This window comes from Hyperolius riggenbachi, chromosome 12 (genome assembly GCF_040937935.1).
Source record: "Hyperolius riggenbachi isolate aHypRig1 chromosome 12, aHypRig1.pri, whole genome shotgun sequence".
In the NCBI taxonomy this organism is placed as follows: domain Eukaryota; kingdom Metazoa; phylum Chordata; class Amphibia; order Anura; family Hyperoliidae; genus Hyperolius; species Hyperolius riggenbachi.
Window position 1 is genome coordinate 136,146,369 of NC_090657.1, and position 26,741 is coordinate 136,173,109.

General features: G+C 40.6%; 1 protein-coding gene across 5 annotated transcripts in view; it reads left to right on the forward strand.

The window, feature by feature from the left end:
- CDH22 (cadherin 22) overlaps positions 1 to 26,741 on the forward strand; it is an 804,629-nt gene that overhangs the window by 742,642 nt on the left and 35,246 nt on the right. For all 5 annotated transcript variants that reach the window (XR_011025318.1, XR_011025319.1, XM_068263548.1 and 2 more), the window contains 3 exons: positions 2,659 to 2,912; positions 8,780 to 8,913; positions 26,518 to 26,639. Coding sequence is in view for 3 of the 5 variants with exons in the window: in XM_068263548.1 (XP_068119649.1) it covers positions 2,659 to 2,912; positions 8,780 to 8,913; positions 26,518 to 26,639 (510 nt within the window). In the remaining 2 variants the exon portion in view is untranslated. The remainder of the gene's footprint in view (positions 1 to 2,658; positions 2,913 to 8,779; positions 8,914 to 26,517; positions 26,640 to 26,741) is intronic.

The following is a 26,741-nucleotide window of genomic DNA, read 5'->3' on the forward strand; positions in this document are numbered from 1 at the left end:
CATTTAATAACATAGCAGCATGATAATAGGTAACTGCTCTGTTATTAAAGGGTGCCTGAACTGATTTATAACATTATGGGATAAACATGATTATGTACAGTTTCATTCCTGCATATAACTAGGTTATGTTTATGCCCTTTCTCAAGTGCCTGTTAGTCTGCAGTCTAAGACAATACTTATGACATACAAAACATCACGTTAACATAAACAGGCCCACAAGGGGCTGGTACTATACTTAAAGTGAACATCCTCCAAACAGCATACAAATATATTGCAAATAGTATGCAAATATAATGAAAATGCAAAATTATCAATGTAAATGGCTGCAACAGGAGGGGAGGGAAAAATGCAGCTAAAGGAAACCTTTTAAATCAAAGTCCTCATTAAAGACATATGGGTTCAGAGTGTCAACTTTGTCAATCCAAACACATTCAGGTGTGCAAGTTTCTCTCTAGTCGAGATCTAGTTGGATCTAGTCTAGTAACCCTCATTGATAATGTATTAAAGGCATAAAACTCTTGCCTGGGAGAGACCAGCTTCTAAGTGCATGTAATAGAGGACCAAGAGGACTGTGAGGGACATGCAAGCCCACAGTGGCTGGAAGAAGTTCCAGGTATGTAAAAGAACACTCTTTAATTTCAGATATGGTATCCTTTAAAGAGAATCTGTACTCTAAAATTCTTACAATGAAAAGCATACCATTCTATTTATTATGTTCTCCTAGGCCCCTCTGTGCTGTTTCTGCCACTCCCTGCTGCAATCCTGGCTTGTAATTGCCAGTTTTAGGCAGTGTTTACAAACAAAAGACATACCTGCAAACCAGCTTGTGATAGGCAGAGAGGATCTCAGTCTGTGACTCACACAGAGCCTGCAGGGGGCATGGAGAGGGTGTGTATATCCGATCCGATCACAAGCCAAGCAGCACATTCCTGCCTGAGTGCCTGAGCCCGACAAAGCTGACAAAGGAAAGAAGATTAGATTATATAACAGAGATAATACAGCCACTGTGCAACTAGGAAAGGATGCAGTAAGACAGACCACATTAGAACAGGTATAGGAACTTATAGGATAGAAGAGATAAGGCTGAACATTTTGTTACAGAGTCTCTTTAAGGAGGTTCCTGCAGCACATAATAATTATTATACATTTATATAGACCTGACAGATCTGTGAGAGGCGGGGATGTTACTACAAATTATGGGCCCCCACAAAACTTGGATGATGAACCCGAATCACACCCCATTCCCTTTTTGGTGGCCCGACAACTAGGAGGCCCATCTGCTAGAAATGCCACCTCGACTACCCCATACACAACCCCTGATCTGGATGGGTGGCACCTGTAATAGAAAAGGGAAGGGTAAGAAGTTGAGCCCACTCACGGACTAGGGCCCTCCTATGACTGCAGGTCATGCTCCCCTCATAGTTACACGTCTGGTGGGAAGGAACCAGAGCAATTCAAACACACGTTTGATGCTATCATGTCAATATGAAGCAAAATTTCTGAGTAATGTTTCTAACACCTTGTAGAGTCTATACCATGAACTATCAAGGCAATTCTGAAGTTAAAAAGGGGTCCAACCCACTACTAGCAAGGTGTACCTAGTGTATATAGTATTCAGCCTTACTATGTCAAGACTCAAGAGCACTAGTTTTTCTCACTCTCTGTGAGTGACGGTGTTTGGTAAGGCTACCTGGTTCAGCACCTTCAAACCGCCCAATGCTGCCTCTGCCATGCCTCCACCCAGGTGACAAAGAAGGAAATGGATACATAAATTGGGGCACAGATGGCTAAAATGTCACAGATTTTGACATGTCAGATTCAGATATCCCACTAGATGTGAATATGCATATAATGAAACAGACTTCAGGAGACAAAAGGATGTTTCCTACTTTCTACATTCACATACACATTTCAGATCCTTGTTGCCTGGTTTCTGCAACAATCTTTGCAGATTCATGTGGCAGACGTGGCATGCAAACATTCTGTTCAGTTCGTGGTTGGGCAGTATACTGTGTGCTTAGTTTTGTTGAAAAAACAAGGATGTTGCGGCACTCACTACTCCAGTTGGTTGCAGTGGTAACGTTTGTCGATTGGGCCAAAGACGGAGAAAATGCGTCTTACAGCCCAAAAATAATAGTAATTTCAATTATTTGGGAAATCATAACTAGCCATAAACTGAAATGCAAGTCCGTAAATGCTACTTTTATTTTTGTCTTGAGTCCTTCTTTAGCTATCTTAAAGTCTTGTAGGTTTAAGCATTTAGAAAGTACTACATTTTGGTTAATCAACGGAATGTGTAACAGGTACTGAATCGATAGGATATGATCACAGTAAGCAGCATTACTTTTTTTATACACACAGTTCACAGAACAGAGCCTGTGAGACTCCAGTCTATTTATCAGACATCATTTAAATTCTAGTGCTGAAGAACTTTCCTCTTTTATCTAAAAGTAATTACAAAGCCATCATTAATAAGGATATTCTTGAATGTTTGCATAAATGTGTGAAGCATAAATTTTTTAAACAAGCTCTTACACTGACTTCCAGATGACTATAAGTAATTGATGCTACCAGCTATTTTTCACTTGCCATGTTGACCTTTATTTGTATCCACTAGCAATGTTCAGTTGCAGTGATATCTTATGCCATGTCTTGCAGCCTTTGGACTTTGAGACGCAGAAGGAACACTCGCTGGTTTTAGAAGCTCAGAACAGATTTGTGGATCCTCGCTTCTCAGATCTGGGGACCTTCCGGGATCAGGCGATTGTCAAGGTGTCGGTGTTAGATGTGGATGAACCTCCTAAGTTTCAGCCACTTGGTGGGGTTATTGACGTGTCAGAGGATGCACATGTCGGTTCTGTGATTGTGGCAATCACAGCTATTGATCCGGATAAAGCCAACAACTCAGTCAGGTATTTCCTACCTTCCCTTACCCTTCCCTCCCCTTCCCCTCGAGCCATCTTTTCATCTCTTCCTCCCTCCACTCCTCACTCAACCACCCCCCATGGCCTTTCCTTTCATCCGTTTATGCCCTGCTTTTTCTAGGCCCCAACCATCCTCTCTATATTTCACCTATTTTTTTGTTGCCTCGCTTTATTTTCTCTTTCTCCACCCACTTTGTTACTGTAAATATTTCTGCTCTGCATATGCCCTTTTCACTGTTCTTTCTTCCTTCCCAGTCCTAATCATCTCCACCCTCCCCCCACCGTCCTTCTCTTCCTTCTTTTTTAATTATTCACATATATGTGAGCAATTGGTTATTGATAGGCATGCAATTTACAGTTCACAATATTCACCCTCAGTGATTTTCATATGTTTAATGTGTAAATGCTTGTGTTATATTTGACACAATAGAAACCGTGGAGGAGTGCATTTTTGTATGGATTTGTATACACACACACACACACACACACACACACACACACACACACACACACACACACACACACACACACACACACACACACACACACACACACACACACACACACACATACACACACACACACACGGATGTAATGTTCAAGAAGTGAGAGTTAAGGTGAGCTTTGGAAGTTAATACCAGATCTAGAAGACCAAGAAAACTTTCAGAGAGGTGTGTTGATATGCTGTCTAGAAAATCAAAGGCAAGCATCAATATGACTGCAAAGGGAAGATTTGACTAACTCAGGAGTGTTGGAGCACTGTTCCAGAGTGCAGCGTTGCTCACACAAACATGATCTGCTTGGAAGAATCAACCGTAGGAGGGAAGTCTGGCCAGGACTGAGAACCTGTGCCCCATAGCTACAACTTTGCATTGGCGGTGCCTAAAATAGCCAAGATCCAATGCATGGTGATGTGCTCCAATTGCAGAGTGAAGGTGCACAGTATGGTGCCCTGCAGAGTGAAGGTGCACAGTATGGTGCCCCGCTCTAGGCCTCTGTCTGATATGTTTGTGCTGAGAAGCGGCTCTGTCAAAGATATTCATAATTTTGTCAATGAGATATATACTTTTTGTTTATTTTTTTAATTGCTAACATTCGGTTACACTTTATCAGGGTCTTGTGTGTTGCGTAATGAAGGAAAGGCATAATCAAAAAGTCAACTTGAACCAAACTTTTACTTGATCTCTTCTCTATCATATTCTGTGTTCCAAAATAACAGTTTTACTAATGCACATTGACATCTAACCTATGTGGCCAGTACTGCAGTCTGTGTCATGGGAGCTGCCATCTTGCTTTTTGCACATTATACAAATCGGTATATGGACATCTGAAACTCTTTGCCTGATCCTGTACCATTAATGCCTTTGTCTAAACATCTGTAAGATAACACTGTTTGCATAGGTGGGGTTAGGGGGAGCCAGCTTGTACTGTTAACTGAATGGTAAGCTACAAGACTGAAAGAGGTTGATTCAGTAATATTGCAGTAAGCAGTAGTGCGATGTGCATACATAACCAGTGGATACAGCAGCTTATTGCAAGCCTAATTCAGTAAATGTGCAGTACTTGAGGTTTACAACATTTATGGGTAAGCACTGCAAGCTAGGTGCTGCTCAGCAAGAGTAGCGCAGAAGCTCTCCATGGTGGTGGATATGTTCAGGTTTGTGGCAAGCTACCACTGACTCTCCTCTGGTCCTTTAGAAGCTAGTAACAAGCAAAGAGTGAGGTTCAGAAAAACTCATTTACCAGCTTCCTCCAGCTGTTCGTAGTGGTTGTGATGCCTTTCAAAAGTGGGGTGACATAGCCTAAGAAAGTGTTGCTCCCACTGCCAGTGGTCCCAGAAACTTTTCAGTCACCCCCAGTTCTGTGAGATACCTGGTAATAAGGATCAGTAGTTAGCTACAGGTGCTTTTACATTGCTCTGAAATCATAGGGTCTCCAGAAAATATTTTTTTTAATGAGTTTAGCATAAGACTGCAAAATAGCAAGATGTGAAGGAGTCTGAATACTATCTGAATGCACTAAAAACTCCATTCAGCTATTGCAGGAAGAAGATAGAAAAAAACTATAAGAAGCTGTCCGTACACTTTAATTTTTGTCACAACCACTACAGAGCCACATTAAACTGTGTGCATTACAGAAATGGCCGTCAATTTATATTATTGGGAACTGTTACGAATGCATAGATTTTTTTTTCTTTTATCTGAAAAAATGCTAATTTATTTCTGAAACAATTCTGGCTGTGTGTGCACACAAAGAATATATTTTGATAATGTAATGTGTGTTTTAATAACTGTAACTGAACTTGGAGTTCATTTCATTGGAAATGATTGTACTGTTTTAATACAGTAATTGCTGTGGTTAGCAGTTGAATTTATTATTAGGATGTTTTAATAAAGAGATAAAATCCCGTTGGCTGTATTTAGGGCTTTACAAAGCATGTAGACATTGCAGAATTAAGCTAAATACAAGAACTGCCCTACTGTCTAATCATGTCTAGTAAGATATAGCAGGGATTTAAATATACAGAGACATACATTTTTTTGTGAAGTGAACATTTCTTCATGAAAATTTAAAAACTAAATTCATAGTTTGAGTTAGTAAGTAAGATCATAGTGAAACATGCCTGATTGTGATAGCCAGCATCCACAGGAGTCTTTAAAGCTGATTGGGAGGAATTTTTTTTCTTGCCATCTCCCCAGGGTCAAACCCCGTCACACTTACACAACCCCTCCCTCCAAGCTTCCCTTATATGCTGAAGATCTTCCTAAAAAGTCCATGCAGCAAATCCTTCATACTTCTCAGTGTCTTTGGGAGGAGAACCTCCACATCTTCGCACAAGCCTGACCTCTGGAAGGTCTTCTGGAAGGGGATGTGGCACACAGCTTCTCATTCCACCACTTTGCTGCTATTGGAGGTGGGCATTTCTTTTACAGGCACGAAGTACTTCTCATTTGGATAAATGGCAAAGGCATGGGTATCCTACTGTACGGCTGTAGTGTAGTGGTTTCTGAGAGATGGTGCAGACGGTTGTAGAATGTAGTGGGGCAATTTATCTTCTGTTATTTCATATGAAAGTGAGGCATGGACCAGGAAATTGTGTTGGAGGAATGCAAGGACAAGAAGGAGCTATGGAGCCCAGTCAGCTGAAGTGGTCATGAGATACACCAACTGGTATGCAGCAAGAAGTTCACCAGCTGTCCCCGGGTTCTTCTTGCAAAGTTCACTCCTCTGTTAATGCATAACCTTTCAGGATATCCATGCTTTCAGCCATTCCAAATGTTCACATTCCATCTTTCTCAGTGTTACAATTCACACCACTGCCAGACATTTATGTAACAAAATACATTAATTTTTTCACAATGCACTAAACAGAGACATGAAGAAATTAAGATTTATTCCATTCAACCCCATCAAATAAAGGAGATCTAAACATCAACTCAACAACCGCTCCAACACATCTCTCCCTCCAATATTTATCCCACCTTCTCTAATGGGGTCGTACAGCTAGACTTTTCCGGAGGGTTCTCGTGTAGCTTTTCTAGAAGATTTATAGGTCAAAGATTTATTACAGTCTTAATCTGGTCAAGACAATGCCTCACATAAGTCATCATCAACTTACACAAGTGAAAGAGCTTAAAGAACAAGTGACACCCATGCTAACCTAGAAATAAAAAACACATATATAAGTAGATAAATACTAGTTCTACTTAAATAACAGATGTATTGCACTGTCCACATTATGATTCCTGTGAATTTCATAAACGAAAAGCAGAAAATCCTATTTTAGGCAGTTTGCATCTTTGTTACCTTTGACCTCCTGACATAATTTCCTCTCACTTTTTTTCTCCTCTTGCTAATTGTGTATTCGTTACCCACCCTCCTCCCAGAGTCTTCAGACACTCCCACTGAGGTCTATACTAGGAAGTGCACTGTCTTATGTCATTAGAAGGAGGGGGGACTAAAGGGAAGAGAAGGAATATATTATAGATAAAAAGACCCCCAGCATGCAACTGTTTGGCAATGGCACTTAAAGGGCCAGTGCTCCTAAGGTATGTGATAACTCCAAACCATAACAGCAGAAAAAGTTTTGAATGCAGGATTAGCATCTTTATCACTTAACCTCCCTGGCGGTCTATTAGGATGCATGTTGGATTAGTGTGGCTCTTTAATAATAACAAGCAGGGCCGGATTTAGGCCAAGGCCACCTAGGCCACCACAGGAGCAAGAGCACCAAAGCAGCAGGCTATACTGGTGCAGCATTTGCAAGCTTGCAAATGCTGCATTGAAGAGAGATCAGGTGAGTGCCAGACTGCGGTACTCTGCTGCTAGCTGCCTGTGCAGCAGCCATCTTGCTCTCTATGCATGTTTGCATTTTGGCCGGCTGCTATGGACTTGGGCAGCATTGGAGGCGGAAAGGAAGAGCAAGCTTCTGCACTGGAAACAAGTGGAGAAATGAGTGGCACTAATGGCTGCTGCGGTGTGAAGGCGAGTTGGCTACCTATGCTGAAGGGGGTTGGGAAAAGGAGGGATTAAGGGAGTCATCTGGCTACCTATACTGGAGGGAAGGGGGTGAGGGGTCAACTGGCTACCTATGCTGGAGGGAAGGGTGGAGGGGTCATCTCACTACCTATACCGAAGGGGAGCTGCTGGTGACAGTGGCCTTGGGCGTTTAAGAGAACAAATCCGGCCCTGTTAACAAGCTGATACATCATTGTATTCCAGCGGTTCTAGAGGCGTGTTTAGCTTTCAGGGACATCAAAGAGATGATTTGCATGTTCAGCATTGATGCACTGGGAGACATCTCAGACCTCAACCTGAATAATTTTAAATGCCTTCTGTTTTAAGAAGGCAAACGTCTGTTTTTAAAATGTTTAGAGATCAGCACACAGCAAGACAAACCACATCTTCAAGAGTAAATTAATCATTTTACCTTGACCTCAGTATTTTCTTAATGCTGTATACTTGCGTTATTCATTTTAGTTCAGTTTTTACAAACTGGCGTCACGCTAGTATTAACAGTAAAAACTGGAAATGTCTCTATAATGATAGCAAAGTAGTTGCAGTGTTATGATCTCTGCTTAAAACGTTTGCTTTTAAAATGTTCTCTCCCTTTTACCTTTCCGTAAAGTGCCCCTCTGCACTCCAGAATACTTCAGCATACGCAGTGTCTGTATGTTTTTTGTAAACATAGAAGTCTGCCTGTTAAATTCACACTGAAGCAAAACTAAAATTATGATATAATGAATTGGTTGTGTAGTACGGATAATTACTAGAACATTAGTAACAAAGGAAATAGTCTCACATTTTTATTTTCAGTTATATAGTTTTTTTTTATAACATTGCATCATTATCTAATATTTGCAGTTTACACATTACACTCAGCATTCCAAAATGATTTCACAGAGCAGACTAGTGAACTTTTAAACTGTCCTCTGCAGAAAAAACTAAATACAGTGACAGACACTTGAGAAGATTAAGCTTCAGAAGAAAGTTTGAAGTTTGAAAGTCGTGGAGAGATCAGTGGCTCTTTTGCATAGATAACAACTGAAGTTTCTTAACTCTTCCTGCACTGGAATTAATATTAGACTCATATCTCTGCTGCTAATGCTTTATTTCTTAGCAGTACTACACATACAAATCATTATATCATAAGTTTATTTTCACTTCACATTCCCTTTAACAGTCTGTATGTGTGTGCCTTTCACGGTATGTATTGTAAAACAGGGCTACATGTATAGCATTTTTTTATCATTGCCCCAATGTAACCACTCTAAAGTATACATATGTCAACACTTTCATTCTTTCTTTATCCTCTCATATGTATGACTTCTGTCCAAACATGCTTCCTTTCTTAGATACTCGTTGGATAAATCATCGGATGATGGTATTTTTGAGATTGATGAAGAAACTGGTGAAGTGAGGATAACCAAACCCTTGGACCGTGAGACCTCTGGGTGGCACAATTTGACTGTTCAGGCAATGGAAGCAGGTTTTCTTATGCCTTTATTTTACCTCTGTCAGCATAACAATCATGTATCATGTACCCATCTTAAAGGGAACGTATAGCTTTTTTCTCATGAATCATGTATTTATTTTTATACTAAGCACTTGCTTTGCATTACAATCATTGCTATTTTTTATTTGGTACCATTGGTGGCGCTGTGAAAATTAAAACACACAACAGTTTTTTTCTATTCTAAATCCAACAAAAACTGTGCTGACCAGCAAACAATCTTAGTTGTCTATAACCCAGTCCAGTATGCAATAGTATAGGATAGAAACACCAAATAACGCCCTCTATTGGGGGTAAAGTTCTTAGGTGGAGCGCTCCTCCTTGATATGTGCAATATCTAGTTAAAGTCAATATATGTGTATATGATGGTAGCGTTCTTATTCAGCCAGTGGATGTGCAGTAGTAAACCAGCCCTCTCCGTCAGGATGCCCCCTTCAGTTTGGGATGTTGTGGCCGTTTAGGGCCCATCTGAGGTATTGGCCACCCCAATGCCTCTCTGGCACCACTGCCAGATACCCTCTGTGAATTGATAAAAATTACTTCCATCACGTAAAAGTGCTTAAAAACTTTTATTAAAAAAATTGTGCAATGCACCTTTTTGCCCAAATATTTACATACATAGGTATAGCAGCATAAGCTTGTATATCCCCTTTTAACCACTTAACGACCGTCTAACGCCGATAGGCATCGGCGGGTCGTTAGTGGTATAGCATGGAAACGGCCACTCGAACGAGCAGCCTTTCCATGCCAGTTCACTGAGGGTGTCTCCGTGAACAGCTGGAGAGCCGCCGATCGCGGCTCGCGGGCAAAATGTAAACACGCGGGGAAGAAATCCCCGCTGTTTACATCATACGGCGCTGCTGCGCAGCAGCGCCGGGACATAGATCGGCGATCCCCGGCCTCTGATTGGCCAGGGATCGCCGGCATCTGATAGGCAGAAGCCTATCCTATCAGGCGCAGGACGGATATCCGTCCTGCGCCGCTCAGAGGGTAAGAGAGAGGGAGGGAAAGCCGGGGAGGGCGGAAAGCGCTGCGGAGGGGGGCTTTGAAGAGCCCCCCCGGAAAGTGCAGGTAGCTGGCGGCGATCAGACCCCCCCAGCAGGATATCCCCCTAGTGGGGAAAAAAGGGGGGAAGTCTGATCGCCCTGGCTATTACCTGATCGGTGCTGCGGGCTGGAGAGTCCACGCAGCACCGATCAGAAGAAAATCCCCTGGTCCTTAAGTGGTTAAGGAAGTGCAAGTGGTTGCTTTGTGTAAGCAGGCTGAGCAAAAAGGTTTCCTCCAGCATGTATCAGCGATACATGTTACCGCTATGCTACTCGCTAGTTTAAGCCAGGTGAGCTTAATAGACTCCATGTTTTGTACAAGTTGGACAAGGTATTCTTAATTTTAGCCAGGAGTTTTCCAGTTTGCAGCAAGATGTTTTTTGGCAGAGGAGACCACATGCTGAATAAATCTGTGGGTCAGATAGTCAGACCCAGAGGGCTTTTTTCCTAAAAATATCGCAGAGGAGTCAGTTGAGTCCTGAGGGAGTTGACCATGCAGATTGTGCGCCAAACCTCATTCCAAAAGGTGATAACTGTAGGGCATTCCCAGGAAGCCACCAATTTTGATATATATATAATATGTATATACTCGCGTATAAACCTAATTTTTCAGCTCAAAAAATGTGCTGAAAAGTTAACCCCCACGGCTTATATGCAAGTCAGTGGAGCAGAGCGGATGGTGGAGAGGGTTTTGTTACTGGCAGAGGTGTGTAAGGATCTTGCATTAGTGATCCTGCTCTTGCCAGATGGCTCAGTGCTGTGTCCGTGCCCCCATCCTCTGCAACATGGTGTGCAGAATGCGCTGCTCAAGACTTCCTCTGTCCCCTGACTTGTGGAGCGGAGCATGCCAGCAACGTGTCAGCGGTGCAAATATCAGGGATTCTTCCTGTCTGGCAGTCGCTGTGTCTTATAGCTATGATGTCATCTAGTGGCATCTTGAGACACAACTATCATCTGTGGCACATCTGGCTATGGGGGGGGGGAATCTGACTTGTAGTGGGGGCACATCTGAGTGGGCTATACTGAGGAGGGGGCTTATATGCAAGTCAATCACTTTTTCCTGGTTTCTGAGGGGAAAGTGGGCACCTCGGCTTATAAGCGGGTCAGCTTATATGCGAGTATATATATATATATATATTTATATATATATATATAGATAGATAGATAGTATATGTGTACACAAAATTTAAAAAACCTCTATGCATTCCCTTTAGTTGCTCTTAGCCATTTTATATCTTCATGTTTCATGGTTTGGTTGTGTGTTTTGTTTTTGTTTTTTTCTGTTGGTCATGAAGAGGATTCATTTTTAGATAGGACAATGAGAAGTTGGTTAATATTTAGTTGATATTGCTTAGTTTTTATTATAAAACCAGTTCTGTGCAAGCCAGTACCACAGCTGGTGGTCTGTACAGTTGATCAAATGAGATGGACATGATTCCGACTTACATGCAGATTTCATGCAAACTGTATGTAGTTCGTACTTGGGCTAATTAGATTCAGCAAGGAGTGCAGCATTTGATTGGCTGATTTCCAAGCTATATAGAATTTGCATGTAATTTGCATGCAATCCATTAAATTGGTCTTCTCTCACATGCTGTAATGAAGGTAAGAGAGATCATGAAGATACATAGGTGAAACACATGCTTTCTTCCCCTCTCAGTGCCAGTGCGCTAGTTGCTTACCTTCCTAGTTATATACAAAAGGAAATTTATAATGCTTTATTTTATTATGCTCGGCTCAGTACTAAATGTTTTAAAATATTTTTTTAATTAGTATAAAATATTTCCTAGTTTATATATACAATTTGCAGCCAACAAGTGAAGCTGCTGAGAAAATGGCAATGCTTCTGAGCTTACCGACACTGTTTAACACTAAACAAAAAGCATAAAGGCAAACTGATTAAAGCAGACTTAGAGTAGAAATTTCTTTGCCAGCACAAATGGAAGTGCCATGATTATGAAACGGCCTTCCTTTCATTACAAAATACTAGACGTGAAGTGTTTGCTGCTTAATCTAGCCTAGGCTTTATTAAGAGGAAATGTTTCACAATTGATTTCTGGGATGATAATGTGATCACAGAAATGTCCATTATTTAGATCACGTAGATAAGAGCTTTACTTCTCAGGATGAAGGTGCAAAAAACTTCCTGTTTCCTTAACCTAGCCTAGACCAAGAATCAGGTACTTCCTGTTAGGTTAAAAAAAAAAAGACATCCGTCCATCGAGTTCAACCAGAACACATGTCACAACACTATCCTGCACCCTCAGAGGAAGGCAAAAAAAAAAACCTTACAAGGTTTGGCCCACTAGCACTAAAAGGGGAAAAAATCCTTCCAAATAATGATGAGCAGAGATTATACCTATGTGTAATTACCCATCATAATTCGCTATTAAGCATCATAATCTTAATGTAGAGAAACCGAGAGCCCAATATAGTGTAGTATGTTAAAATATTAACGGAGTAAAGCAAATCAGTGACAAGAATATACTCACAAACGTGGGTTACCACACAGGCAACCATTGTATAAGCAGGTGAGGAGATTAGACCTGTCCTCACTCAGGGCTAAGAAGTCACTCTCTGTAGATGAGAAAAAGGGGGTAGATCACCCCTCCACCTCAGGCGCTACACCTGCTATTGGCGAAATTCTGTTTTGTCCCCACGTTTATTGCCTGGTGAAGTGGGCTCGGCCTGTGAAACGCGTTGCACTTTTGGGGTACTATATAATAAATGTGATTGCTACTTTTCAGACAGTCTTTCGTGTCTGCTTTATGGAGGTAAGTCCACCACTTCCTCCAAGCAAATTTTAAAGGTTTTATCCACTTTTATTCTGCTGGCGCCTCTGTTCTCCTACTGCATAATTTTAATGCAAAATTTCTGGGAAAATCATAATTAATTTTGTATGTAATTGTAATCATTCGTAATTTCGCATTAACGTTCATGTAATTTTGTGCTAAATTTAGCGGTTAATACCAAAGCCCCCATACATGCTATTGCTACCCAAATTGCTACATATGTTAAGGAGGATAGTGAGTACAAGTCCCAAAAATTTTTTTTTTAAAGACCTTGTAGTTTTTGAGAAAATCGATTTTAAAAATGCAAAAAAAAATGGTTTTTAACCTCTTGAGGACCGCAGTGCTAAATCCCCCTAGTGACCAGGCAATTTTTAGTAAAATAGGCCACTGCAGCTTTAAGGCCAAGCTGCAGGGCCGCATAACACAGCACACAAGTGATTTCCCCCCCCCCCCCCTTTTCTCCCCACCAACAGAGCTCTCTGTTGGTGGGGTCTGATTGCTCCACCCATGTTTATTTTTGTTTATATAAATATTTTTATTATTATTTTTTTAATAAAAATCCCTGTTACTTTAAATATTTCCCCTCCCTCCCTCCCTCCCCACAGCCGGCCAATCATTGTGATCGGCTGTCATAGGCTTCTGCCTATGAGAGCTGATCACTCTGCAGTGTCTCAGGGGGACAGCGCGTGATCTCCTGCACTGCGAGCCCCAAGGACTTTACGCCGATCGGCGTCAAGCGGTCCTGGGGTTGCCACCGCGGCCACGTCCATCGGCGTGATGCGGTCGGCAAGCAGTTAAACTGTCATTTTTAAAAAAGTTTTAAAAAGTTTTTAAAAAAAGCAATTAAAAAAAAATTATTTGAATTTTTAAAATCTATTTTTTTTAAACTACAAGGTCTTTTTGAAAAAAAAATATTTTCGGTTGTACCCTCTACTCTTCTTAAAGAGTAACTGTCAGGCTGCAGAAGCTAATTTAAACCTCTAGTCTCCTGTGTTAAACAGTTTAGAAGGAAGCCAAAAAGACATTACTGAAGATAAAGATCTCTCTTACCTTTGATGTATGCTTATCAGCAAAGCTTAGAGCTAAGCAGGACGCAAGCCGCATAACATACTGCAAAGCATTCTGGGGCCCTCCCCTCGGCTGCTAAGGAGAAGACGGGATCAAGTTTCAGCAGCTTCTAAAACTCAGTCCAGCCACAGCACAGATAAATCTCGGGGCAGCGTACACTGCAGGAGTCCGCTATTGCTCCTAGCCACATGGCTCATTAATATTCACTGCAAACTAGTGTTATTCAGTATGAGCTGTTCTGTGATCAGAAGCAGGCAGGACATGACGACACATTTGGCTTCACAAACATGGAACCTGCCATGAGCTGTCAGGAGCATCATTCTCTGCATATACTATATACAAATTCTGTGAAATCCAAACGTGGACAGTGAAATGCATATGTAATGTAAGTACAGCCAATCTTTAGCTACTGATATATGTGTTTATTTTCTCTGAGACCCTATACCTAACAGCTCCTCTTTAACCACTTAAGTCTATCTGGACGGATATATCCATCCAGAAAGACTGTGCTGCTGCCACTGCGCCGGGCATGCTCCCGCCGCCCTCCATTAGCCCCGAGATCAATGAATGGGAACATAGTTCTGGATCACGCTAGGTGATCGGTTAGGAGTGTTTGTGGCATTGGATGTTGTGTGTTGAAACGACCGTTCTTTGGGAGATTCCAGCATTTTAATTGTATATGCTAAAAAAAACCATTTCTGATTAATAATGCTATTTTGTATTTTTTTTTTTTGAAACTATAGCGATTAAGAGGATTTATTGGTGCATACACTCTCCATCTTTATTTCTCCTGACCAATACGTATAGTTTCCATTCATAGATCTAAGCCTCCGGCAGAAAAAACTACGGTCTCTTATCAGAGGCCGCGGTCTTTCTGCACAAAAAAAAAAGTTTCCCGTCCTCCTTGTAGACTTTTTGACTGTGGCCATCTTGTGGCCAAATGGTCAAACTACTTTACACCCACATGCATTTTTTATTAAACAAACCCACAATATAACATTTAAAATTAACTGTTTACCTCCCACACCAAAAATTACCTAAATAAAAATTTTAATAAAAAAAAAATTACAATTACAAAAAACAACCTAGTTACCTAAGGGTCTGAACTTTTTGAATATGCATGTCAAGAGAGTATATTACTATAATGTTTTAAATTATAAGGTTGTAAATGGGGATGGACGCACCTTTATTTCCAAATAAAATATCAGCGCCATAAATTGTAATAGGGACATAATTTAAATGGTGTAATAGCCGGGATAAATGGGCAAATAAAATACATGGGTTTTAATTACGGTAGCATGTATTAATTTTAAACTATAATGGCCAAAAACTGAGAAATAATGCATTTTTTCCATTTCTTTCTTAATCTTCCTGTTAAAATGGATTTAGAATAAAATAATTCGTAGCAAAACGTATCACCCAAAGAAAGCCTAAATGGTGGCAGAAAAGACAAGATATAGATCATTTCAGTGTGATAAGTATTGATAAAGTTATTGGCGAACGAATGGGAGGTGAAAGTTGCTCGGATCTATAAGGTGAAACAACACTGTAGGCTGAAGTGGTTAACATATGTAGCAATTTTAGTGACAATAGCATATATCGGGCTTTGCTATTACCCGCTAAATTCAGCACAAAATTACACGAAAGTTAATGCGAAATAACAAATGATTATACAAAATCAATTGCATTACCAATCTGTAATTACGTAATTGTGAAACTTTACGCAACATTTTGCGCAATCGTAATTAGCCAATTCTGATCATCACTGCTTTCCAACTCCAGATTGCAATCAGATAAAATCCCTGGATGAACACTGCCAAGAATGACCTAGTAATTATAGCCATCAATGTCCTTTAATGCAAGAAAAGCATCTAAGCCACCTTAAAATGCAGATATAGAAGTTGCAGTAACTACTTCCTGTGGCAATACATTCTACATTTGAATCGCCCTTTCCTAAATAGATGGCAAAAACTTTTTTCCTCCATGTGCAGATCATGTCCCCCTAGTCATTTGCACAAGCCTAGGGACAAAAAGCTCATCTGCCAAGCTTTTGTATTTTGCTCTGATGTATTTACAGTGGTTTGCAAAAGTATTCAGCCCCCTTGAAAGTTTCCACATTTTGTCACATTACTGCCACAAACATGAATCAATTTTATTGGAATTCCACGTGAGCGACCAATACAAAGTGGTGTACATGTGAGAAGTAGAATGAAAATCATACATGATTTTAAACATTTTTACAAATCAATAACTGCAAAGTGGGGTGTGCATAATTATTCAGCCCCCTGAGTCAATACTTTGTAGAACCACCTTTTGCTGCAAATATAGTTATTGTTGCCCTGGCGTTATGTTTAGGGCCGTTGTCCTGCTGGAAGGTGAACCTCCGCCCTAGGTTTAAGTCTTTTGCAGACTCCAAGAGGTTTTTTCCAAGATTGCCCCATATTTGGCTGAATCCATCTTCCCATCAACGCTGACCAGCTTCCCTGTCCCTGCTGAAGAGAAGAACCCCCAGAGCATGAAACAAATAAATATTAGCTACATTTCTGTCCTGCACCTTCACATATCCCAGTTGATCCAGGTGAAGGCAAAAAATCCCTTACAAGGTTAGGGCCAATTAACCTTTAAAGGGAAAAAATCCCTTTAAATTCAGGAGTCAGTGATGCTTTTTTTTCCCTTTAACCTTCCTGGCGAGCTGAGCTCGGGCTATGCCGCGCAGGAAGATATCTCAGCCCCTGGTTGGGCGATTTGCGCCATTTAAAGTGCTGTGCGCGCAGCTAGCACTTTGCTAGCCGCGCGCACAGCTTGATCGCCGCCGCTCTGCGGCGATCGCCCACACGCAGCGGCAGAAGAGGGCTCCCCCGCCAGAGCCCTGCGCTGCCCGGACCAATGAGTTCCAGGCAGCGCTATGGGCTGGATCGGAGGCGTCTGACGTCAGGACGTCGGCTGACGTCCATGACGTCATTCCGATCGTCGCCATGGCGACAGGAGAAGCCAAAAAGGGGAGCGCGTTATATACGCGTTCCCCTGTTTGCTATTGATGCCGGCAACGATCGCACTAAAGGGACACATGCGCCCTCTAGTGGTGTTTCATGTAGCTACCACTCTGGTAGCTTTACATGAAACAAAAAAAAAATTAAAAAAAAAGGATTTTTGCCTATTTGGCAAAAAAAAATTAACCGCCAGGGAGGTTAAAGATTAATTGTCCCAAGCATTGTAAGGGTTTTTTTGTTTTTGTTTTTTGCCTTACTCTTGGTTGGGGAATCCTTGTGAGACCCTACTGCACCGCTAACAGTCAAGCATTTTGAATATTATCCATTGACCACAGTTCTTTGCTTTATGTTCATTAGCCAGTTACTTAGCCATGCACACAGACTCTTATCCAGTCCTTGCATCCTCAACTTTTGCACCCTCAACATTTGCACCAGACTGCTGTAGGTAATAATATCGAAGGCCTTTGCACAGTCCAAGTATATCAAATTTGCATCATTTCCAACATCCACATTAGCATTTAACACCTATTGATGCTGTGAAATTAGATTATTCCCTGCTATGAAGTCTTGTATAGTATCTCTTAGGAAACCAGCTAAACATGGATTTAACGTTTCACTTTGGGTTCGATTTTGTGTGTATTGTGGTAGAAATGAATCACTTCTATATGGAATTATAGTATACAGCATGGCGTTTTCTGAGCTGAGAACTACAGTAGTAAAATAAGAAACCAAACAACAAACAGAAGTTGTTTTATTTCCTACGTGCACTGAGCAAAATAGAAAATGAGAACATTGTACATTTCCAGTTTTAGATAATGATTAGAAAAAAATAGTTTTAATAAAGGTTTATGTGTAACTATATCAAGAAATGACACAAAAACATTAAGCTTCCCCTTTAAAATATATCTTCGTAACTACTTCAGTAACGGAGTAAAGGGTACTTTTGGACAATGCACATTAATATGAATCCATGATGTATAGATTGAAAATCATTTCATATTATTTTTCTACACTTGGCAGCATATAGCTTGGCTGGTTATATTAGTTATTTCAGTTTCCCTTTGCAGTTTATTTTTTTTGTGGTATGGGATTTGTTAATGCTTACCAGATAATATTATTGATAAATACATTTCATACATTTATGCATTGAGATTTGCTAAGGTTTATCCAGGCTGGTGATTCTCAAAGATCATAAGTGATTCTGCATACCTGCCTGGATTGAATAAAATTGTCTTCTAAGATTCTGAAGCTATCACCTGAGTAATGTGGGACTACAGTGAGAGTTGAAGGAAGCCTAGTCAATTGGATTTTTTTGAAAACTTTTAATAAAGTAGTGGAAGGATGGAAGAAAGTATGTCTTCACTTTAGACTTGCTTTCACAGTTGCGCAGTTGTGTATTCATATCAAGGATAAGATTTTAAATAATTAACAAAATGAAAAATGGGGCATAACTCAGCATTCACACCACTTTCTTCATGATGATTCCTCCAACCAGGAAATTTACCAGCCAGGATCAAATGATGAGTGTAAATAATACACAAAAGTAACAGAGGCACCACTCAGGATAAAAATATGTAAAAAAAAAAGTTTAAAAGTTTACCCCCACTTTTTTTTTTTTTTTTTTTTTTTTAAGGAAGCAGGTATGCCCGCAAAACGCGTTGCAGTGGAGTTTTTTTATTGTATCTTTTTCTTATTGAATAAAGTTCTACTTTGAAAATTGAAATTGCATTGTCCACTTACCTGGAGGTAAGTCCACCACTACCTCCCTTAAACATTTTTTGGCATATGTTTATCCTGATTGGCGCCTCTGTTACTTTTGCTTATTATTTATTGTTGTCCACCCTGGTGGAGGGGTGTATCCCCAAATCCTTTCCTACTACAGAGAGCAACTTTTTACCTGAGTGGGGACAGGCTTGTGATCTCCACCTGCTTTGTCAGTGGTTACTTTGGCGGTAACCTACACTTGTAAGTATTACTCTTGCTCTACCCATTTACAATATTCTTATCATAGCATACTACACCAGACTGGGCTCTTGGTCTCCTTTTACCTTTATTTTGTCTTACAAACGATGAGTGTTGCTGTCGTGACCCCCTTCCCCACACATACCCATAATAGGCATGTCCAAAACAACACCTGTTCTGGAGGGTGATTCCTGTAATCAGTATGAAGGAGGGTAAATACTTCTCCCACCCCCACCCCCCCAACACCGCCACCACCACCTCCTGTGGCAGCCTCTGATAAAAAAAAAAGCTCCATATGTCCTTCATTTATGTAACAAAAATGATGATAATGCAGGTTCTAAAATATTGGATTACTAAGCTTTTCAGGAACTCTAGAGCCTGATTTTGTACGGCTGAGAAAGCGAGAATTTTAAGTTCAATCTTATAGCGAAATGGGCCTTTCTTGCTTACCAAACTTTTGGCCCAGTGATTTGTCCTGGGGTTGTTTTCTCATTAAACAATGGCAGGTAAAAATTGGGGTCGGCACCAGGGCTGGCGCTACCATAGAGGCAAAGGGGGCAATTGCCCCAGGGCCTCAGAGCCAGTAGGGGCCCCCAAGGTGTCCCTCCCCCCAAACCTAACTTTTCTCCCCGGGGCTCTTGCAGTTTCTATGGCAGAGGAGTGTCTCACCTGTCTGGGCTCCTTACGATCCCGTATTCTTCCACCACTGGCTGCATCTTCTCTGTGACCTGTGGCCTGATATCATTACACCCACATGCATTTTTTATTAAACAAACCCACAATATAACATTTAAAATTAACTGTTTACCTCCCACACCAAAAATTACCTAAATAAAAATTTTAATAAAAAAAAAATTACAATTACAAAAAACAACCTAGTTACCTAAGGGTCTGAACTTTTTGAATATGCATGTCAAGAGAGTATATTACTATAATGTTTTAAATTATAAGGTTGTAAATGGGGATGGACGCACCTTTATTTCCAAATAAAATATCAGCGCCATAAATTGTAATAGGGACATAATTTAAATGGTGTAATAGCCGGGATAAATGGGCAAATAAAATACATGGGTTTTAATTACGGTAGCATGTATTAATTTTAAACTATAATGGCCAAAAACTGAGAAATAATGCATTTTTTCCATTTCTTTCTTAATCTTCCTGTTAAAATGGATTTAGAATAAAATAATTCGTAGCAAAACGTATCACCCAAAGAAAGCCTAAATGGTGGCAGAAAAGACAAGATATAGATCATTTCAGTGTGATAAGTATTGATAAAGTTATTGGCGAACGAATGGGAGGTGAAAGTTGCTCGGATCTATAAGGTGAAACAACACTGTAGGCTGAAGTGGTTAACATATGTAGCAATTTTAGTGACAATAGCATATATCGGGCTTTGCTATTACCCGCTAAATTCAGCACAAAATTACACGAAAGTTAATGCGAAATAACAAATGATTATACAAAATCAATTGCATTACCAATCTGTAATTACGTAATTGTGAAACTTTACGCAACATTTTGCGCAATCGTAATTAGCCAATTCTGATCATCACTGCTTTCCAACTCCAGATTGCAATCAGATAAAATCCCTGGATGAACACTGCCAAGAATGACCTAGTAATTATAGCCATCAATGTCCTTTAATGCAAGAAAAGCATCTAAGCCACCTTAAAATGCAGATATAGAAGTTGCAGTAACTACTTCCTGTGGCAATACATTCTACATTTGAATCGCCCTTTCCTAAATAGATGGCAAAAACTTTTTTCCTCCATGTGCAGATCATGTCCCCCTAGTCATTTGCACAAGCCTAGGGACAAAAAGCTCATCTGCCAAGCTTTTGTATTTTGCTCTGATGTATTTACAGTGGTTTGCAAAAGTATTCAGCCCCCTTGAAAGTTTCCACATTTTGTCACATTACTGCCACAAACATGAATCAATTTTATTGGAATTCCACGTGAGCGACCAATACAAAGTGGTGTACATGTGAGAAGTAGAATGAAAATCATACATGATTTTAAACATTTTTACAAATCAATAACTGCAAAGTGGGGTGTGCATAATTATTCAGCCCCCTGAGTCAATACTTTGTAGAACCACCTTTTGCTGCAAATATAGTTATTGTTGCCCTGGCGTTATGTTTAGGGCCGTTGTCCTGCTGGAAGGTGAACCTCCGCCCTAGGTTTAAGTCTTTTGCAGACTCCAAGAGGTTTTTTCCAAGATTGCCCCATATTTGGCTGAATCCATCTTCCCATCAACGCTGACCAGCTTCCCTGTCCCTGCTGAAGAGAAGAACCCCCAGAGCATGAAACAAATAAATATTAGCTACATTTCTGTCCTGCACCTTCACATATCCCAGTTGATCCAGGTGAAGGCAAAAAATCCCTTACAAGGTTAGGGCCAATTAACCTTTAAAGGGAAAAAATCCCTTTAAATTCAGGACAGGAGTCAGTGATGCTTTTTTTTCCCTTTAACCTTCCTGGCGAGCTGAGCTCGGGCTATGCCACGCAGGAAGATATCTCAGCCCCTGGTTGGGCGATTTGCGCCATTTAAAGTGCTGTGCGCACAGCTAGCACTTTGCTAGCCGCGCGCACAGCTTGATCGCCGCCGCTCTGCGGCGATCGCCCACACGCAGCGGCAGAAGAGGGCCCCCCCGCCAGAGCCCTGCGCTGCCCGGACCAATGAGTTCCGGGCAGCGCTATGGGCTGGATCGGAGGCGTCTGACGTCAGGACGTCGGCTGACGTCCATGACGTCATTCCGATCGTCGCCATGGCGACAGGAGAAGCCAAAAAGGGGAGCGCGTTATATACGCGTTCCCCTGTTTGCTATTGATGCCGGATACGATCGCACTAAAGGGACACATGCGCCCTCTAGTGGTGTTTCATGTAGCTACCACTCTGGTAGCTTTACATGAAACAAAACCAAAAATTAAAAAAAAAAGGACTTTTGCCTATTTGGCAAAAAAAAAATTAACCGCCAGGGAGGTTAAAGGTTAATTGTCCCAAGCATTGTAAGGGTTTTTTTGTTTTTGTTTTTTTGCCTTACTCTTGGTTGGGGAATCCTTGTGAGACCCAACTGCACCGCTAACAGTCAAGCATTTTGAATATTATCCATTGACCACAGTTCTTTGCTTTATGTTCATTAGCCAGTTACTTAGCCATGCACACAGACTCTTATCCAGTCCTTGCATCCTCAACTTTTGCACCAGACTGCTGTAGGTAATAATATCGAAGGCCTTTGCACAGTCCAAGTATATCAAATTTGCATCATTTCAGGGGCAGCACGGTGGCGTAGTGGTTAGCTCTCTCGCCTTGCAGCACTGGGTCCCTGGTTCGTATCCCAGTCAGGGCACTATCTGCAAAGAGTTTGTAGGTTCTCTCCGTGTCTGCGTGGGTTTCCTCCGGGCGCTCCGGTTTCCTCCCACATTCCAAAAACATACGGATAAGTTAATTGGCTCCCCCTAAAAAATTGGCCCTAGACTACAGTACTTACACTACATAATATAGACATATGGTAATGGTAGGGATTAGATTGTGAGCTCCTTTGAGGGACAGTTAGTGACAAGATATATATATATATATATATATATATATATATATATATATATATATATATATATATACACTGTACAGTGCTGCGTAATATGTCGGCGCTATATAAATACTAAATAATAATAATAATAATTTCCAACATCCACATTGGCATTTAACACCTATTGATGCTGTGAAATTAGATTATTCCCTGCTATGAAGTCTTGTATAGTATCTCTTAGGAAACCAGCTAAACATGGATTTAACGTTTCACTTTGGGTTGGATTTTGTGTGTATTGTGGTAGAAATGAATCACTTCTATATGGAATTATAGTATACAGCATGGCGTTTTCTGAGCTGAGAACTACAGTAGTAAAATAAGAAACCAAACAACTAACAGAAGTTGTTTTATTTCCTACGTGCACTGAGCAAAATACAAAATGAGAACATTGTACATTTCCAGTTTTAGATAATGATTAGAAAAAAATAGTTTTAATAAAGGTTTATGTGTAACTATATCAAGAAATGACACAAAAACATTAAGCTTCCCCTTTAAAATATATCTTCGTAACTACTTCAGTTGCGGAGTAAAGGGTACTTTTGGACAATGCACATTAATATGAATCCATGATGTATAGATTGAAAATCATTTCATATTATTTTTCTACACTTGGCAGCATATAGCTTGGCTGGTTATATTAGTTATTTCAGTTTCCCTGTGCAGTTTATTTTTTTTGTGGTATGGGATTTGTTAATGCTTACCAGATAATATTATTGATAAATACATTTCATACATTTATGCATTGAGATTTGCTAAGGTTTATCCAGGCTGGAGATTCTCAAAGATCATAAGTGATTCTGCATACCTGCCTGGATTGAATAAAATTGTCTTCTAAGATTCTGAAGCTATCACCTGAGTAATGTGGGACTACAGTGAGTGTTGAAGGAAGCCTAGTCAATTGGATTTTTTGAAAACTTTTAATAAAGTAGTGGAAGGATGGAAGAAAGTATGTCTTCACTTTAGACTTGCTTTCACAGTTGCGCAGTTGTGTATTCATATCAAGGATAAGATTTTAAATAATTAACAAAATGAAAAATGGGGCATAACTCCGCATTCACACCACTTTCTTCATGATGATTCCCCCAACCAGGAAATTTACCAGCCAGGATCAAATGATGAGTGTAAATAATACACAAAAGTAACAGAGGCACCACTCAGGATAAAAATATGTAAAAAAAAAAAAGTTTAAAAGGGAAGTAGTGGTGGACTTACCTCCACTTTTTTTTTTTTTTTTATTTTTTTTTTTTTAAGGAAGCAGGTATGCCCGCAAAACGCGTTGCAGTGGAGTTTTTTTTATTGTATCTTTTTCTTATTGAATAAAGTTCTACTTTGAAAATTGAAATTGCATTGTCCACTTACCTGGAGGTAAGTCCACCACTACCTCCCTTAAACATTTTTTGGCATATGTTTATCCTGATTGGCGCCTCTGTTACTTTTGCTTATTATTTATTGTTGTCCACCCTGGTGGAGGGGTGTATCCCCAAATCCTTTCCTGCTACAGAGAGCAACTTTTTACCTGAGTGGGGACAGGCTTGTGATCTCCACCTGCTTTGTCAGTGGTTACTTTGGCGGTAACCCACACTTGTAAGTATTACTCTTGCTCTACCCATTTACAATATTCTTATCTTAGCATACTACACCAGACTGGGCTCTTGGTCTCCTTTTCCCTTTATTTTGTCTTACAAACGATGAGTGTGGCTGTTGTGACCCCCCCTCCCCCCCTGCTCCACACACACCCATAATAGGCATGGCCAAAACAACACCTGTTCTAGAGGGTAATCCCTGTAATCAGTATGAAGGAGGGTAAATACTTATCCCCCCAACACCGCCACCACCACCTCCTGTGGCAGCCTCTGATAAAAAAAAAAGGTCCTGCAGCATTTTTGCTGATTTCTGAGGCGATTCTGCCTCAATGTTAAGTATAGGAAAGTGTAAAACCGCTCTGAAAAATGCGAGTGGTTTTCCAAGCGTTTTTGTTACAGTAGCTTTTTAGTTACAGCTCTACTGTAACAAAAAATAAGAACGCTACACAAAAACGCTCCAAAAAACGACAGGCATGTTTAGAAAATGTCTCCAAACATGCCTAGAATCGTTCTGAAAAAAAAACGCTTCAAAAACCGCTAGCATTTGTGGATACACTAGCGGTTTTTGGTGGCCCAAAGATAGCTGTCAGTTAGATCTGTTTTACCAACTTACAACTGTGATTTATAGGATGTATTGTGTGCTGTGCAGAGTAGTGATTCGTAACAAATTTCAGCAAAGTACTTTTAGTCCTCTAGCTTGTTTGCTAGCTGTACGTCACCTAGTATTGTGAGAAGAACTATCAGCTATTGCTGCTGTGCTAAGTAACTTAGGCAGAAGTGCGTGTACAAATTGGTTAGACACTGAGCTACTGCAGGGTCATATTGTCCCTTAAAGAGAACCCGAGGTGGGTTTGAAGAATATTATCTGCATACAGAGGCTGGATCTGCCTATACAGCCCAGCCTCTGTTGCTATCCCAAACCCCCCTAAGGTCCCCCTGCACTCTGCAATCCCTCATAAATTACAGCCATGCTGCTGACAAACAGCTTGTCAGAGCTGGCTGTGTTTATCTCTATAGTGTCAGTCTGCTGCCCTCCCCGCCTCCTGCAGAACTCCAGTCCCTGCCTGCATCCCTTCCCTCCCTGCTGATTGGAGGTAAGGGACAGGGGCAGGAACCGGAGCTATGCAGGAGGCGGGGGAGCAGCCGAGACTGACACTACAGATGTAAACAGCACGGCTGTGATTTATGAGGGATTGCAGAGTGCAGGGGGACCTTAGTGGGGTTTGGGATAGCAACAGAGGCTGGGCTGTATAGGCAGATCCAGCCTCTGTATGCAGATAACATTCTTCAAACACACCTCGGGTTCTCTTTAACTAACTGTATTGTAATACTAACATAGAGAACTGACATTCCTTGGAGTTATTGCATACTGCTTTAGTACCTATTTACTTACTGTTCAAGTCCAACATAGCAGTTGTGTTTTACTATGTCTATTACTCACCCCAATAAATATTACCTATATTTCATTCCATTTTTACTCTTACATAATTGCGGCTTTTACAACATTACAAACATTACACCTCTGAAAGATGTTTAAAAAATATTGCACATTTATTTCACTGTTTAAGACACTGACGTGTTATACAGCATTGCAGGAGCACTGATTACAGTCACTAATCGCATGCTTTGTCTTAGGTCCGCCTTCCTTGGACCTTATGTCACTGCTTTATTTCAAGACATTTTTATGGATGGCATCCATCTCAGATGTCATCCATTTCATGATGTCAGCTAGCAATGCCGTCTCCTGCTTTTGACGGCAGACACTGCTACTTGCAGGCTGAGCTGATGTAGTGCCATTGTTTCTCAATCTAAGGTCCCGCTTCCATGGCCTAATATTTTTGCTGCCTTCTGTATGCTGTCCATCATGGAAAATTGTAATTTGCCTGCTGTTACTTCAACTGCGATTTTCTGAAAAACTTTTGAAACTTTTTCTTCTTGTTTCCACTGTTCTCCTACACATACCTAGCAAATTTGGTGTATCTAACATATATAGAGACTTTGCTATTAACCTTTAAAATCTTCCCATTGACTTTAATGAAATTTACGAATTAGCTTTGCTGAAAATCTGCAGAACGATCAGAAGTTCAAGGAAATTTTTGTGAGACAGCCAGAGGCATTATTGCTCATCCCTACTGATTAGATTGTGAGCCCGTCTGAGGGATAGTAACTGACATGACCATATACACAATGTAAAGTGCTGCCAGCGATATATAAATACACAATAATAAAACACTAATCTCTCCTGCTATATAGCCTGTTATGATACAGGTTAGGGCTGGAAACCATATTAGTAACGGTAGAGAGTTTATTTTTAATAAAGAGCAGAATTTCATTATCATTTATATTCTCCAATGAACCAGTGACATGTTTGCAAATCAAGTGCATAGTGGCTAATTTATGGAAACATTAAGCAAAGCCATGCTGCAATAAAGAGTTTTACCAAACTAGGAGAGACTATTGGCTTTCATGACCACATATCCAGTTTTGCAATCATAAACTTTTTTATTGTGGGGAATCCCTAATGACCGCTATCTACAATCTTTACAGATGACCCACAGAAGATCTCATCGCTTGCACTACGAATTCGCATCTTGGATGTAAATGACAATCCTCCAGAGCTGGCTACACCCCATGAGTCTTCTGTCTGTGAGGATGCTCTTCCTGGGCAGGTAATGAGCCACAGAATCAGCCTACTTTGTGTATTTTAGTTAAATAAGAACTCTGCACTCAAAAGTGTCAAATTCACTTTAATGACTGTGTCATTGCAGCAA